Source organism: Apaloderma vittatum, unplaced genomic scaffold, assembly GCF_000703405.1.
Source record: "Apaloderma vittatum isolate BGI_N311 unplaced genomic scaffold, ASM70340v1 scaffold1750, whole genome shotgun sequence".
NCBI lineage: Eukaryota > Metazoa > Chordata > Aves > Trogoniformes > Trogonidae > Apaloderma > Apaloderma vittatum.
In genome coordinates, this window is record NW_009693783.1 from 12,370 (window position 1) to 27,222 (window position 14,853).

At 34.2% G+C, this 14,853-nt stretch overlaps 1 protein-coding gene across 1 annotated transcript in view; it reads left to right on the forward strand.

The window, feature by feature from the left end:
* LOC104270404 (vacuolar protein sorting-associated protein 13A-like) overlaps positions 1–14,112 on the forward strand; it is a 24,530-nt gene extending 10,418 nt beyond the window's left edge. The window contains exons 13-18 of the mRNA XM_009864761.1: positions 126–249; positions 1,104–1,218; positions 10,654–10,739; positions 11,322–11,445; positions 12,956–13,030; positions 14,062–14,112. Coding sequence (XP_009863063.1) covers positions 126–249; positions 1,104–1,218; positions 10,654–10,739; positions 11,322–11,445; positions 12,956–13,030; positions 14,062–14,112 — 575 coding nt within the window. The remainder of the gene's footprint in view (positions 1–125; positions 250–1,103; positions 1,219–10,653; positions 10,740–11,321; positions 11,446–12,955; positions 13,031–14,061) is intronic.
* The last annotated feature ends 741 nt before the right edge of the window (positions 14,113–14,853 follow it).

The window sequence follows — 14,853 nt, forward strand, 5'->3', positions numbered from 1 at the left end:
GTTGTTTACGTGAACTTTGTGTGGCGGAGACTCTATAGTTGAATATGTAAATGGTCATTAAGTTTGCTGAGATTGTAAGAAAAACTCAGTGTTCTATAATGATGTGTTGCACTTAATCCTTTTAGGAGCTCAGAAAGAAGGAGCAGCTGGTTTTTTCAAAGGTGTTGGAAAAGGCTTAGTGGGAGCAGTAGCTAGGCCAACCGGAGGAATCATAGACATGGCAAGCAGCACATTTCAGGGTATTAAAAAGTAAGTAAAGTAAATATGAGGATGACATATAGCATGAAACAGATGACAGTAGTAGCAGTAGTACGTTGTGTCTTTGTATCACTTCTGTGCCAGTATTTCCGGAGGTCTTGTGTTTGTCATTAATACAGATGAGCTATTTATGTACATACTGTTATTATTATTATTATACTGGAAAGAAGGACTTCTCATTTGCATCAAAAGTTACTTTTTGTATTATTACTACTATATGAGATGAGTTCCAAGACTACCAGGTCATGCCAAGGTCTGTTTCAGTTTTTCAGACTGTGAACAATGTTAAGACTGCATATTGAATACTCTGGTAGTCTCATTTTAATAAACTTGTTGCTGTAGATTATTGCACAAGAATAAAGTAGGAGAAAGCATTCAGAGGGCCATTTGGTAGCTTTATATGACTACAGCTGTTTAATGGCCCGGTTCCTCTCAGTGAGCTGGACCACTTTTGCTGCCTAAGTTTGCCAGTCTCTTTGGTTTTCCACTTCAAGTTCTTTAGCGGAGAAGTTCTGTGTGGCACAAATGTCTTAATTTTGAAGACTTGAAGTCTTAATTTTGAAGACTTGCTACCAGTTAAATACTGCAGGCATGTGCTGCCATTTGCCGTCTAATTTTCTAATAACCATTCTCTGAAACAGATTTCTGAGTAAAATCCATTACTGTTTCATAGAATATCTACTCAATGGCTTTTCATATGCAAAAGTACATATATAGACAACAACAGTTGCTGTACTGGTACTTGAATTTAATTTGTATTTAAAATACTGTAGAGCCTCTGCTAAAGATTATGACTGAGTTAGATATATTTAACAGATACCTTAGATTTGCTGTTTTATTGTCAGAGTTGCAGATTCATCAGAAGATGTGGTAAGCCTGCGTCCACCTCGCTTCTTTGGTGAAGATGGTGTTATTAGACCTTACAGATTAAGAGATGGAACTGGAAGTCAAATGTTACAGGTGAAGAAAATGAAAGATAAATTTACATGCCTTTAAACTCATTATATCATATATAGAAATAAATATTTAACAGAATGTCCCATCACTTAAATTCCCTACCACCCCTTACCTCCTAACTCAGTAATCAAGAAGTTTCATTTAATTTCTTAGGCTTATGACCACTTCGGTGATTTAGTTTCTGTGGTAAAACTTTTGAGAAAGATACCAGAATTTATACCAGTATATCTGTAGAGATCTGTGCAAGATACAGAGCATTTTGAAAGCAAAAAAAAAAAAAGGTTTATATATGTAATTAAAGAGCTTTATGTCTGTAGTTTTTATTTTTGATAAACAGTTATGATAAATACAAATATTTTTTTTAATGATTTTGTAATACTCATTTTAAGCAGTGACTTTTTAATCTCAATTTTAAACACACTTAAAATAGCTATATTTATGTCGTACTATAGCCATTGAAAGAATGTAAACAGTTGCGATGTGGAATACTATTTGCATGAAGAATCTACTGAGCAGCAGTAATTCTTTAATAATTCAGCTGCCATTTAAGTAAATTTGACTCAGGTATTGAAGTGGAAAAAATTTCAACTCTTATGCAGCTTACAATTTTTTTTTTCTCTGGTAGAATTAAAACTGCACTTTAAATATAACAAACAAAGTTGTAATTAGTGATTCCATGAATGTAAACAGAGTTTTAAAAGTACATGTTGAAGGATTCAGTGTGATTTACAGTGTGCCAGAGAAATGTTGGAGAAGTCCTACAGAAATAATCTTTTTGGAGAAATAGATAAGTATGAAATAGCCTTTGGAGGTGATTTTTAGTCTGTTTTGAGAATTGTCACAGCTCTTTGTTTCATGTTGAGTTCCAATCTGGTTATTTCTGTTTCTTCTGCGTTTTGTTAGTGTGTCTTTTGTTTTCTGGTAGAAGAAATTGGCTTGTCCCATTTGGGGCGTCTGAGCTATGTTCACCATACCATGCACTGGTGGTCTAGTAAAATGTGAAAGGTCTTTCACCTGCCTCTGCTTTTCTTCTAATGAAGTAGCTTTTACTCATGCTCACCAATTTAAAGCTAGTTTTATAAAACAGTATTACCTGAACTAGAGCATAGTTAGAAGCTACTACTGTTGAGTGGTGTGAACTTAGTGCTAGTCTGTCTTTCTTTTTGCTAAGAAAATGAATTCCAGAACATCCCCTTTTCTGTTTTAAAGGGTACCACTAAAATAAATGCTAGCAAGCCAAGAGACTCAGCTCTAATATGCAGACTTTTCTAATGACTTTGCATTGCTTTTGCTTCTTTAAATTTGTACATGTTTGCATTTTGGTGTTTTGGTTTTTTTCTTGAGAAAACTTAAAAATTCTTCAATGTAATACGTAATTCTGTTTTTTCTCTGTTAATGTGGTTGAATACAGTCATACCACCTTCAAGTATGCAACCTATAAAAGTATAAAACACTGCCTTGTGTAATACCTGTTATATTTTATGATGAAAGCCAACTTGAAAGTAACAAAATTTGATAAATGTTATGTGTCATACTAGTTTTCACTACTGACGATTCTAAGGCAGAACTGCTCTTGAAGGAAAGCTTTGAAAGGTTTCAAATGGGGTTGTAATGCTCCCTTTAGACAGTCAAATCAGAAATTAATTAATTTTGGGGTTTTTGTTAGATAATTTCAGATGTATATTTGATGTCTTAATCTTATTTTATCCTCAAGCATGCTAATATTTTTGGTTCTTAATGTTTCTGTTCTAGAGATATTTCCTATTTTGCATGAGACTCGGTGTATTGCATGTCCCTTGTTCCTGTTCGAGAGATATTTCTTTTTTTTGCATGAGACTCGTTGTGTTGCATGCCCCCTAGCTGAAGCAGTTAGAATAGTATATTTTCTTCTGAAGTTATAAAGATTATTCCCACTTCCGTGTTATTTCCATGCATACAGGTGTGGTAATTGGCCCCACTGCAGTCACTGTGTTGTAGGATTTTTAGTGGATTATTGGATTAGACTGGAATAAAACTTTTAGTGCTTTATAGATTATATCTGCTGATGAAACAAAATAGGTTACAGGTGATTTCATATGCTCATACTGTGTCCTAAACTAGGATGTCATTTCAGAATTTCCTTGTCTTCTGTTTTGTTTTTTTTCTTTAATTAACAAATTTGCCAAACAAACTAATACTTCTAAACTAATACTTCTGCTTTCTTCTTCCCTTACCATGCTTACAGAAAAGACAGGCCTACAGGGAATGGACTAAGACTCACAGTAGTAGTGATGATGATGACAGTTAGGATAATACGGGCTGTAAAAGCTATACATGGCCTTTGTCACGTTTTTTTGAGCTTTAAGTATTACCTGTTGCTGCTGTAATTCCCACTGAGAAACTGAGGTTGTCTGACATTAAATTCTTATTTTTAAAACTGTGCAAAAAATGGGAGGAAATAAAATGTATGATGATGAGTGCTAGACAAAGAAGCAAAGAATAAAAAGAGTCTTATAGGTAAAACTGGATATTAGGTGAAAATAGTATATTATAATATTACGAAGAATTAGTAATACCATGACTTAGAATTTATTTCCAGATATGTTCCTTTCAAGTGTATTTAATATTTTTGCATTTATATAAGTGTTTGACAGGTTTTATTGAGAATTGGATAGATGGAATGCTTTTAAATGTGTTTAGTAAAACTTTTCTGAGTTGTATAGTCATTATTGGTGTTAAAATGCTGTTTGGCTGTTTTATTTATTTCATATTTCAGAAGTATTTTGTCTGCTTTTTAACAATAAACACGTCTAAAGTATATCTAAAATGGATTCATCTGTTCTGTTCCAACATTGTTTCTCATTTTTCCTGGAACTAAATTATGAAAAAACCACTAAATGTCCTATAGAAGTATTAAAAAGATATAATACATATATTTGGAAAGAAACATTTAAAATAAACCTTAATTTTTTCATCCTGAGAAAAGACACATCATGCCTAAGAGTTGAGGAAATTGTTAGGCACAACTTTATGGAAAGGTTACTGCTGCATTTTAATAACTTTACTGGGTTTTCAGAACTTTAAATATGTTACTTGACATTTTCTTCTTACTTTTTGCCTTTTAGTGCAATTTCTATTTTTATCTGATAAAATTTTGAGGTTTTTCTGTAATGACCTGTCTTATGATAGAATGCCATGTCAGTTGTATAACAAAACATATTTGCTTATTCTAAAACAGTTTTAGAAAGAAGTATGAATAATTTTTTGACAGAAAAAACATCCCTGCAGAACTAAGAATTAGATTTTTAGAAATAATATTTTTCTATCAAATTGACCTAACTCTCTGAGTTCTTTAATTTATAATTCTACAGATCATTACAGAATGTGGAAGCAAAATCCACCACGAGTGGTAGTACTGCTGGGCTGGATATCACTAATTCAAGTTTCCCTGCAATATAACCAAGAAGAATTCTTTACTCAGTATAGTTTGAAAGGTTGTAGGATACTACTTAAAAAACTAAAACAAACAAACCAAAAAAATGTTCAGTATATTATATAAATTGTAAAAATTTATGGAGTCTGTATTGTAAAAAAAAATAAATTGTCTAGATAGTTGACAAATAGGATTATATGCCTTAGCATATTTTGTCTCTTTCATGTATACATATGAAATTTCTATATTTACAACTTTCATATATATATATAAAATTAGAAATTGTATTTGGAGTATAGTTTTACTTTTGAAGTTTTCATTAATAAAAAAAGGTAGCAATTTTGTACAAATATTTTTTTCTGTATGGAATCTAGTTTCTTCTGAATATACATTGGGAAAAGACATTATTTGGATTGAGGGTAACAAAAAATTGCATCACCTGGGATACTGGGATGTTAGGATTTAATTTCTCTCTAAATTGTGAAACCTAAAACCTCTGAAAAGCATAGTATTTAGCCGAAACTGATACTACCCTCAAGGCACCAAAATGCAAAAAAAAAAAGAAAAGAAAAAAGCAAAAAAAAAGCAAAAACAAAACCCCATAAACAGTTTAGAAATTATTTTCTTTAGGGATTTAAAGTAATATATCAAAAAATACAGACCAGGTTTTCAAATCTCCCCACTCCCCCCCTTTTTTTTTTTTTTCTTAATTTTAGTGTATTTCATAGTTTAACTTTGGCTGTACAGTCTTTTACCCCACTTTTTCACTGGCGAATTGAATTTAAAGTCCAGTACTGTTGCTGAAAACTCCAGGACTAATACCATACTTTCAGCTCAGGTTGCCAATTTTTCTACTCTCAGTTACAGAATAAGTTGATGATTCAGTTTTTCCCAAGTGTTTAGTTTTACTCTTTTAGTGTCTTGTATAATGGTAACTTGCATTTATATGTTTCCTCCTTGTTGAGATGCAAAACTGTCTGTGGTTGCTATCTTTGACGTTATCTGGTATATCCCTTTTGATCAGGGTTCTCTGGTCTTTGTGTTTTCTGAAGGGGTTCAGTAGACTGAAGTCAGTTCCTGGGATCATTTAATGGACTGTTTATACCTCTGCTGTTGTTAGTTATTTACAGAAGCCTTAGACCTGCCAGAAATCACTGGCCTTTGCCCTGCCAAGGAATAAAGCTGAAGGACAGGCCAGTTTCATCATGCTTATGAACCTAAGTCATTGACACTTGCACCATGAAATCAGCAGAGTTCTCTGTGTCGCAGCTCAGTACCTACCCAAACCCAAAATAAATGCAAGACCTTTTTTTAATTTGCCTAGACAGTATATGAGTTCGTGAGCGTTATTTTACAGTGTTGTGTAAGGTTGCCGCTTAGCTGTGCTGCAACAGATGTAAGCTTGTAGAGAAGACAGTCCTTCAAAGCTGTGTCCTACTGTATCAGCTTTCAGTTCAGTGATCATTTTGTGGTCATGAGGTAAGCTTCAGATCTGAATGTTGGAATGGGTTGAACAGACCCTTGTTTCTTAGTATTTGGACTTCAGTCTGCTAGCAAAAACATCTGAGGAGTGGGAAAAGCGTGTCATGCTTTTGCTTCCCTTGAGTTTGGGTTCAAATCAAAACATAAACATTCATACTGTGAAATATCCAGCCCCCTTGGAATAACATTTGGATATTTTTACATAGCCATTGCCCACCTCTAAATAGAAGACGTGTGTATATTTATGGGAAGCTGGCTGAAACTAGCTGACACCAATTGTTTGAGAAGAACATGGATGCTTGTGTGACTCAGTTTAATTTTAGCTTGTTTGTGACCAAAGCATAAATCTTTATATATGGTTGAAAATCAAGAATAAACTAGAAATGTCCTAGGCAAAGCATACACCAGCTTGCTTGCTGACGGAGACTACAGAAAAGAAAATTGAAATATTTTTCTGTTTCCCTGCTGATACAGTAATCACTTCAGATGCTGGAAATCAAAGGACTTTGTTCTATTCTCAGGTAATACAAAGAACACCTAGATGTGGTCATTGTAATGGAAGTGTAGATCAGTATGGTTTCACCATTCAATTCATCAGATGAATTCTTTTAGTATTCACAGAAAAATTTGACCAAGATAATTCTGCCAGTGAGCAAAGACAAATTATATTTCTGTTGTGAACTATTAAGTTGATGTTCTGAAAGAAAGCTGCTGTTCTTATTTTTGCTGTCCTGCATAGTGTGGCGTTAGATTGAAACGTTAACTTCGACTGGGAATTTCTGGTGATTTGAAAAAAAACATGTTGATTTCAGAGTTACTGTTCAGCATGGCTGATTTCGGGCACTAGCACATCACAGACAAAAGCTTTGATTTTTGTGAAATGACATTGCAGATTAGGATAATGAAGGAGTAGGCAACAAAGGACTGACATTAGTTCTTACTGATAAAGGATGAGGACAGAATTTTGCTTAGCGGAAAAAGGAATAATTTACATGTTTTTGGTTTTTTTCACTATTTGGTCTGCCCTTTTTTCACACAAATTCAAGCTAAATCTAACAAATAACACCGGTACTGCTTAGAATTGTTAAATGTTTCTATGGGGAAGACTTGACAGGTTAGCCTGATGAAAGTTGCAATTCTGCAGCTTTTGAAGAAGTCACCTTATAATTTGACCTGAAAGATACATTCAATATTGGAGTTTCTAGCAACAACAGTGAATTATCTTCAGAACTTGCACATTTGGACAGTAATCAGTTCATAAGGGAATACTCTAGCCATCCAGTTGAAAACTTGAAGGTAATCTGAACATAAAAGTAGCAGATTTATATCCAATTTTTAAGTAGTAATGGTCTTTGCAGTATTTTTTTTTTACATTTCATTTCACTTGAAGGAATTCAAGAAGGATATCAAACATTCTGACTTTTGTATCACACATACTTCTGGTATTTTTTAGAATTATAACCAGAAGTGGTTTAGGTTTTAAATTTTGTCTGCACTACTGACACCCTGCTCTGTTTTATTTCTAACTTTGTCAAAGTCCTCTGTGCTTGCTTTGATGAATTAGGAGCATGTGGTGTGAGTAGGAATCTTTCCAAATGCAGAGGATGCCACTTTTAAGACACTAAACCTATTTGCATACCCATCTCTGCATAAATGATCACATCTACTGTTAGGTAATTACAGGGACATCTAAGCATTGGTACTAGAGGTAAGTATAATGCGCAAAGGAGAGGATTTGTGCTTGGATTATTTCACGTTTTACAGTTGCTGGAGTGTCTTTTTTTTTCAGTAGATTAATTCAGTTTTCATATCTAATCAATGAACTGTAACATATACTAGTGTAATCATGTTGTTAAATTTTTTTTTTAATTTGAAATACAGAAGCTGTGTTTAAAAAAACAGATTTTTTTCTAACAGTGGTGAAACTAATATTGAATAAGCGATTGATCACTGGTAACTATGCATCACCAAGCAGTGGTCCAAGTTGCTGTCTTTCTCTGATTGATTAGTAGCTGAATATTGTAAAATTAAAAAACATATTTGTGCATTTATATTGAGGGATCGATTATATATCCTTTCATGTTTGAGTTGTATAAGGCACTTTGGTTAGCAGAGTGCAGCGGTGGTCTTGCTATTAAAAAATTACCACCGGTAGGATGGTGTATGCATCTTGTGATGTATTTCCTGATGAACATGTGGAAGTCTAATGCTAAAAAGGTAAAGACTGAGAATGAAGGATAGAAAATTATAAAGTCATAAAATCTAGAAGTAGTTACTGCTCAGCATTGGCTTAGATACAAGTGTTACTTTTGCAAATGGACTGTGCGACATTTTCCTGTGCTTTATTTCCCAATTAATGTCTGTAGGCTACAAAACTATAAAACACAGATAACTTGAATTTATGATCTTGACTCACAGCTAACAATGAGGAGTAGTTAGCTCAGCACGTGCCACATACTAACAATATTTTTGTGCTGAGCAAATTGCTTGTTTGTGAATCTTAGTCAAATAAAATACTTCTGTGGGAGTTTGGTGGACATTTAAATGGCTTTTGTTTGGCAACCTGTCTGATAGTTAAGTACTGTGCTTTTCATAATTCTCAATTCAGTATTGGTAAACTAAGTAAATTACAGTGGGGTAACATAACTTACTGAAAATTATCTAGCAAGCTAATGAGAAGACAGACAGAGGTAACTCTGCGCTCTTAATTCCCACGTAAGGGGGATTAATGTTTGGACTGAGAGCCTTACCTCAGTGCTATGCAGAGTGTAAAGAAGTTATCGTCTTTGATGCATGAGAAAGACTAGAGATTCTCTTCGTCTTAATGAGGCTAAATTACTAAACGCTTCTGCCCTATAATTGCTCCTACTGGTCATGCTCTGTGAAATTTAGAACGTGTTTGGTCCATAAGAGAAATTGCTGGCATTGTCACAGAGTCATGCAGATTAAATGTTTTTCCCTGTCTTTCTCACTAGGCCACTAACACTGAAAATCCATCAGGTCATAGAACTAGACCAGAAGCCTGTTATTTGGGTCAGTTATCCTAACCATGTTGTCTGTCCATACAGCCTCCTCCTCCGTCTTCTAACCGTGCAGCATGTTGTGTGCCAGAATGTTGCAGAGGCTACTTCAGGAAACAATTGTTTTTTGCTGTTGTTTAGTTATGAAGTAGGAGCTTGGACCTAAATACGAGAGGCAGGGAGACACTCAAATTGGGTGCATGACAACCCCTAGACAAAGCTTGAATATTTAAATGAGTAAATAAGTAAATTTGCTTTCCAAGCCCTTAACTGCTCATTTCCTATGCCATTCTTCCTGCTGTACTTTTCTTGCTGCTGACACTAGGTCTTGCAGAAATAAATTCAAGCAGTGATTTATGTAAGTAGGCACATGATCAATAGCTGTGATTTTTATAGCCCAACAGAGATGAGGAGAGAGAAATAATCTGAACATAGAGAGCTTTCTGGAAAGCAGTCTTTTGGGAATCTCAAATGTTTGTACATTTTAGTTACTAAGAAATCAGCATCTTTGAGGGAAGGCATCATTTACAAAAATCCGTTTGGGGAATGAGAGTTATCCATGCAGCCAAATTTGAAGTTGTAGGGTAAGCCTAATGAAATGTCTTTGCCGTTTTACAGTGGTGATGAGTACTCATTAAATGGTTTTGCCATTTTAACTGCATTGAGAACTGACCTATATGTTTTTCAATAGCATACATATCTGAAGTAATATGTTTGTAGTTAGGGATTTATTAAATCATACTGGTTTATACTGATGAATTTTTGCTTTTGATTTTGTAACAGGTTGGAGGTATTCAAGCAGTCATGTTGCTATTCCCAGCTAAGATGCATCATTCTTAATACGAACACTAATTTAATCACTTGTTGCTCAGAAAGTCAGAAATCTAATGGTTGCCAAGTCACGTTAAAGTTACAGAGCCTCTGTTTTTTAAAAATTTGTTCCCCACTGAAGAATATTGTGCCACAATATTAATGACAACTATAGGAAAAAATAACTAAGTTCAGGGGGAAACAAATGAATACGGACAAATGCTAAGCATTTCCTCAAGTGCATAATGAAGTCCCACATGTGATGGCAGGTGCTTGCAAACAGTTTAATTCCCAGAGTTAATTGCTCCATTGTTTTGGAGGTGGCTTGACATAAATTAGGAAATTAATCCTTTCGTCTTTTGTTGTCTCAGAACTGTATGAGTCAGCAGAAGTTTGGCATGTACTTAAAATATGTAGAAAACTGAGTTCTGAAATATTTTGAAAAATTATATGGTTCCTTGGCAGTTTTGGCTAGGGTTGATTTTGATTTGCATAGCTACATTAGCAGCAACTGAATGGTGCTACATAATTATGAACGTTAGTTGTCACAGACCTGCTAGACATATTCTGACTTTATAAAAGCAGCCTTTTATTTTAAAGTATGTGCTGTTTACTTTGTTAAAATTTATAATTTTGAAGCATAAATACATTTTAAGCACAAGTACAGGAATTTATACTAGCATATTCAAAGCTATAACACTTTATCTCTTTTAGAAAATTGAAAACGGAAGATTTGCAAAACTAAGATATATTGCACATGCTATGGTCAACAGTACAGATCTGTTAATGGTAACAAAAAGGTAAACAGTTTTGACTCTGAATAATAAATACATAAAACTGTCGTAAAAATTGCTGATGAGTAACTGTGCTTTGGCATGCCTGTCATTATGTATGTGGATAAAATAATGGGTGAGGTATGCTTAGTGTGCTGTCCATAATCTCATTCAACAGCAAGCATTGTTTGGCACAAAATTACATTATTTTTAATGTCACAGTACTTTGGTGATTGGGATATTGGTTTATGATGAGATGACAAAGATTTTATATAAATCTGGGTAGGCTGAGGTCATTGGAAATGTGGGATTCACTTATAAATTAGCAAATTGAAGGAAACATGGATAATACAGGAACAGAGTCAATAATAATGCCTTGCAGTAGAATGTGAGGCATCCTTCTGAAATAAAACATCTATGGCTTTTTGTACAAGTACAGCTAAAACTAGTGCAACACAGTATTAAAATAAGAGGAAGGTTCAAAATTTACTCTTTTGGAAAATATGCTGTATTGTTGTGCAATGACTTCACTAGAACTAGGGTAACTTGATAACTTTTAAGTATTTTTAAATTAATTTTTAAATACTAATTTTATTTTCTGGTGTCTAGTGGTGTGCTATTTGTGACAAAAGGGACATTTGGACAGCTGACATGTGAATGGCAATACACTTACGATGAATTTACCAAAGAACCATTCATCGTTGATGGCAGAAGATTACGCATTGAAGCCAAGGTACTTTAACCTAATCATGGTTTCTTTTCTTTTTTGTGTTACTATTTATAAAATTGAACTTTAAATTCCTGATCTCTCTCCTTTGAATCCCTGATCACTCTTCTCTTGATGCACTCAAAGAAAGAAGTTGAAATTTGGCGTGGGCAGACTCCTCAGATAACTAGCTTCTGACTGTTCATAGCAGAATGGTGACATAGGGTTTGCAGATGAAATTATTCCTTGAATGCTGAGAAGTTTTGTTGGTACACACCAGTTCATGGTGTATTCATAGTCTGGAAAACGGTGATACAACAAAACTCCCTTGGAAGAGCGCAGAATATTTCCATCATGCACTCTTGTGCTGTGAAAATATGCCAATACATGGACTTCTACCTTGTTGCAATCCTATTTGTATGTCCTGTGCTTCCAGGATTTTTTTCTATTTGCTAGTAATCAGATTCTTACCTTCAGATTAGTACCGTCATAAGAACTGTAATGACCTATGCATATCCTTTTCAATGCAAGTTCAAGAATGTTGCTCTCTGTTGCAGTTTTTCTTGTAAAAAATCACAGAACTTTCCTTCCTTCATAAAACAGGCAAAGGACATAGGGAGAAAGATGGCCGCTGCTGATGGAGTGTACCTAACAGACACAAAGTTCCTTTATTACTAGTTTTTTTTATTTCTTGTTGAGATGGTAATTGAATTTAATTTCAATCACTAAATTTACCTCCCAGTGTTCTGTTTTGTTTCTGTTTTTAATAAGCTTCCTGTATATAATTACACATCTTAGTTGTCAGGACAATCTTGAGAGTGTACAAAGTCACTCAGTTTTTCACTCAGATTATTTGTTTCTATTGCAGAGAGCATGAAAGGCAGAGCCATATTGGTTTGGAATCCTCCAAACTGGATTTCTGACTGCAAGTGAACTTTTACAGAATGAAATAATTCTTAGAGTTTCTGCCATTTCAGACAATGCTGAATAACATATCCATCTTTACCCCTACACAGCAGTCATTTCAGAGTCCATTCCCATGTCTGCAGTATGCTCTTTATTGAAATTTATGGTTGAAAACTGTATTTTGCAAAGCACTGCTTATGTTCTGTTTCCGAAGCCTAAGTTGCTGTTTTCACTACCTAAGACCACTACTTGCAAGTCAGGATTGGTGGAATGTCCACCCAGTTAATGACTTAAAAGAGAATGAAAAATTACTACCTTAAGGAGTACTGGATTTTGTTACCCCCATATTTCATTATCTGCCTTCCATTCCTGCACAATTTATAGTCCGGTCTCCAGGGACTCCATGATAAAAAGGGAAACCTGTTATTGCCGGAGTGTTCCACTCACTGTGCTTTCATGCAGAAAATGAAGTTTCTCAAGGTGTGTGCATGTGATGTGAACATACTCAGATTAGTGTAATGGGTACACACGGCTCGCTGAACCATAGATCTGCCTTAATGGTAAATAACATCTTAGTTGTAAAGTTTGAAGAAACTAGCTTTGATTTTGAATGATTTTTTTTTCTTTTTAGGAACGAGTTAAGTCTGTGTTCCACGCCAAAGAATTTGGAAAAATTATTAATTTTAAAAGTCCAGAGGATGCTAAGGTAAATTCAAAATACTGTTACAATTTTACTGTGCTAAATTTGGCTTAAAAAGTGAAACATAAATATTCTTAACCTGAAACTACTATGTATAATTAAAATTCAGTATTTCCACAGAGCAATTACATGGGTGATACTGGCAACAATCTTTTCAGTACTGAATTTCAAAAATACTGAATTCCAACATGAATCTTCTCCTTACATACATGTTTGGAGTAATAATTATCTGTCAAGCAGGTGATTTAATGGTACTACTAACTAAAACAAAACAATTAAGAATGTGAATTAAAAGCTATGTTGTAATAGAACAAAACAAAAGTATGTTGTAATAGAAAAAAAACCAGCCTCACAAAACCAACAGGAATGTGAATATGAGGGGAAAGGTCACTGTGAGACAGGCTTGGTAAGGAATGTCTTTGAAGGTCCCCTCCACCTCAAACTATGCTGTGACTGTGGTTTTATCTTAGACAAGGAATACTTAAGAGATTCATTCCAAAATCACCATGAGGGCCCCCTTCCTTTGTCAGGTTTTGGGGTTTCTTTAGGTTCCTGAAGAAACTAATTTCCCTTCCATGTTCAGTAAACATGTGAATTTGAAATTCCTGAAAAGAACCCAAATATAGTTAAGAAAGCTTCTTTCTAAATAACTGTGTTATCACATTGCTGGAACCTGTTACACTTCTCTGTCTTCCATCATCCTTGCTTCTGTGTCATCATCTGTGATTTGTCTAGAGTTGTAGATTAATGCAGAACATTAATAATGATGTGAGTGAAACGACTGTCATTTAAAAAATATTATTCATTGAAATACAGACCAGGAAACCGAAATACCAACCTAGCCAGTTTAATTAGCTGTAGTACTCAACATCAGCTATCAATACTTACATGTCTGCATTTCCACATGAGAAAATCAGGTGTTTAAAATCTACACTGTGTAGGTAGTAAAGTGTCTCGCCAACCCAATCTGATTTTCAACTGCTTTGTATGGTTTTTACCAAGAAAACATTTTTATTTTTTCCTTTTCATTCACACAGTGGATCCTTTCTAAACTGGAAGAAGTGAGAGAGAATCAGCCAAAATTGTAACGAATGGAGAAGCACCAAGATACAAAAAACAGCTACCTTTTAATTCCTCTTTAACAAGCAGAACTATTTGAATATCAGGAGTAAAAAAAATGGGAGAATGATTTATGAAATTGTTTATTATGGTTACAACAGTCTATGTCTATATCACAAAACAGATGATGTTGTTAAAAAAAGAAACAATCTAGTGATCAAAAAAATTCTGCCAAATTTTACCTTGTTTTGCTTGTGTTTTTTTTATGCAAGGATTCCAGATTTCATTTTTTATAAATACAATGTAAAATAAATCTGGTTTACCCTTACATATGATATTTAAATTGAACTCTGGAATAGTTCCTATGATATCTATTCAGATCAAATCTTGCAGTCTTTATTTGATTCTTAAAATCAGTACTTAGTTTTCATATGACTTGAGACTGTGTTGAAATTCACAGGAAATGTTAATAATCACTAGTCTTACAACTCAAGTCCTAAGAAAGAGGCCACTGACCAGAGAAGTCTCATTTAGATGGATGATCACAGGAGTGGCTGCTTAGTTAACAATATTTTCTTCTTGTAAATGAATGGACCAGGTCACAATGAATTTACAATACAATATCACTTTTAGTGTAAACTTTTTTTATATGCTACTAAAAGAAATGTTGAAGCATCTGTATCAATATTGACAGAAAATACAACCATTTACAAAAATGTATAATGGGGGAGAATTAATATCTCTCTACACTAAAATATTAGTTAAAGACT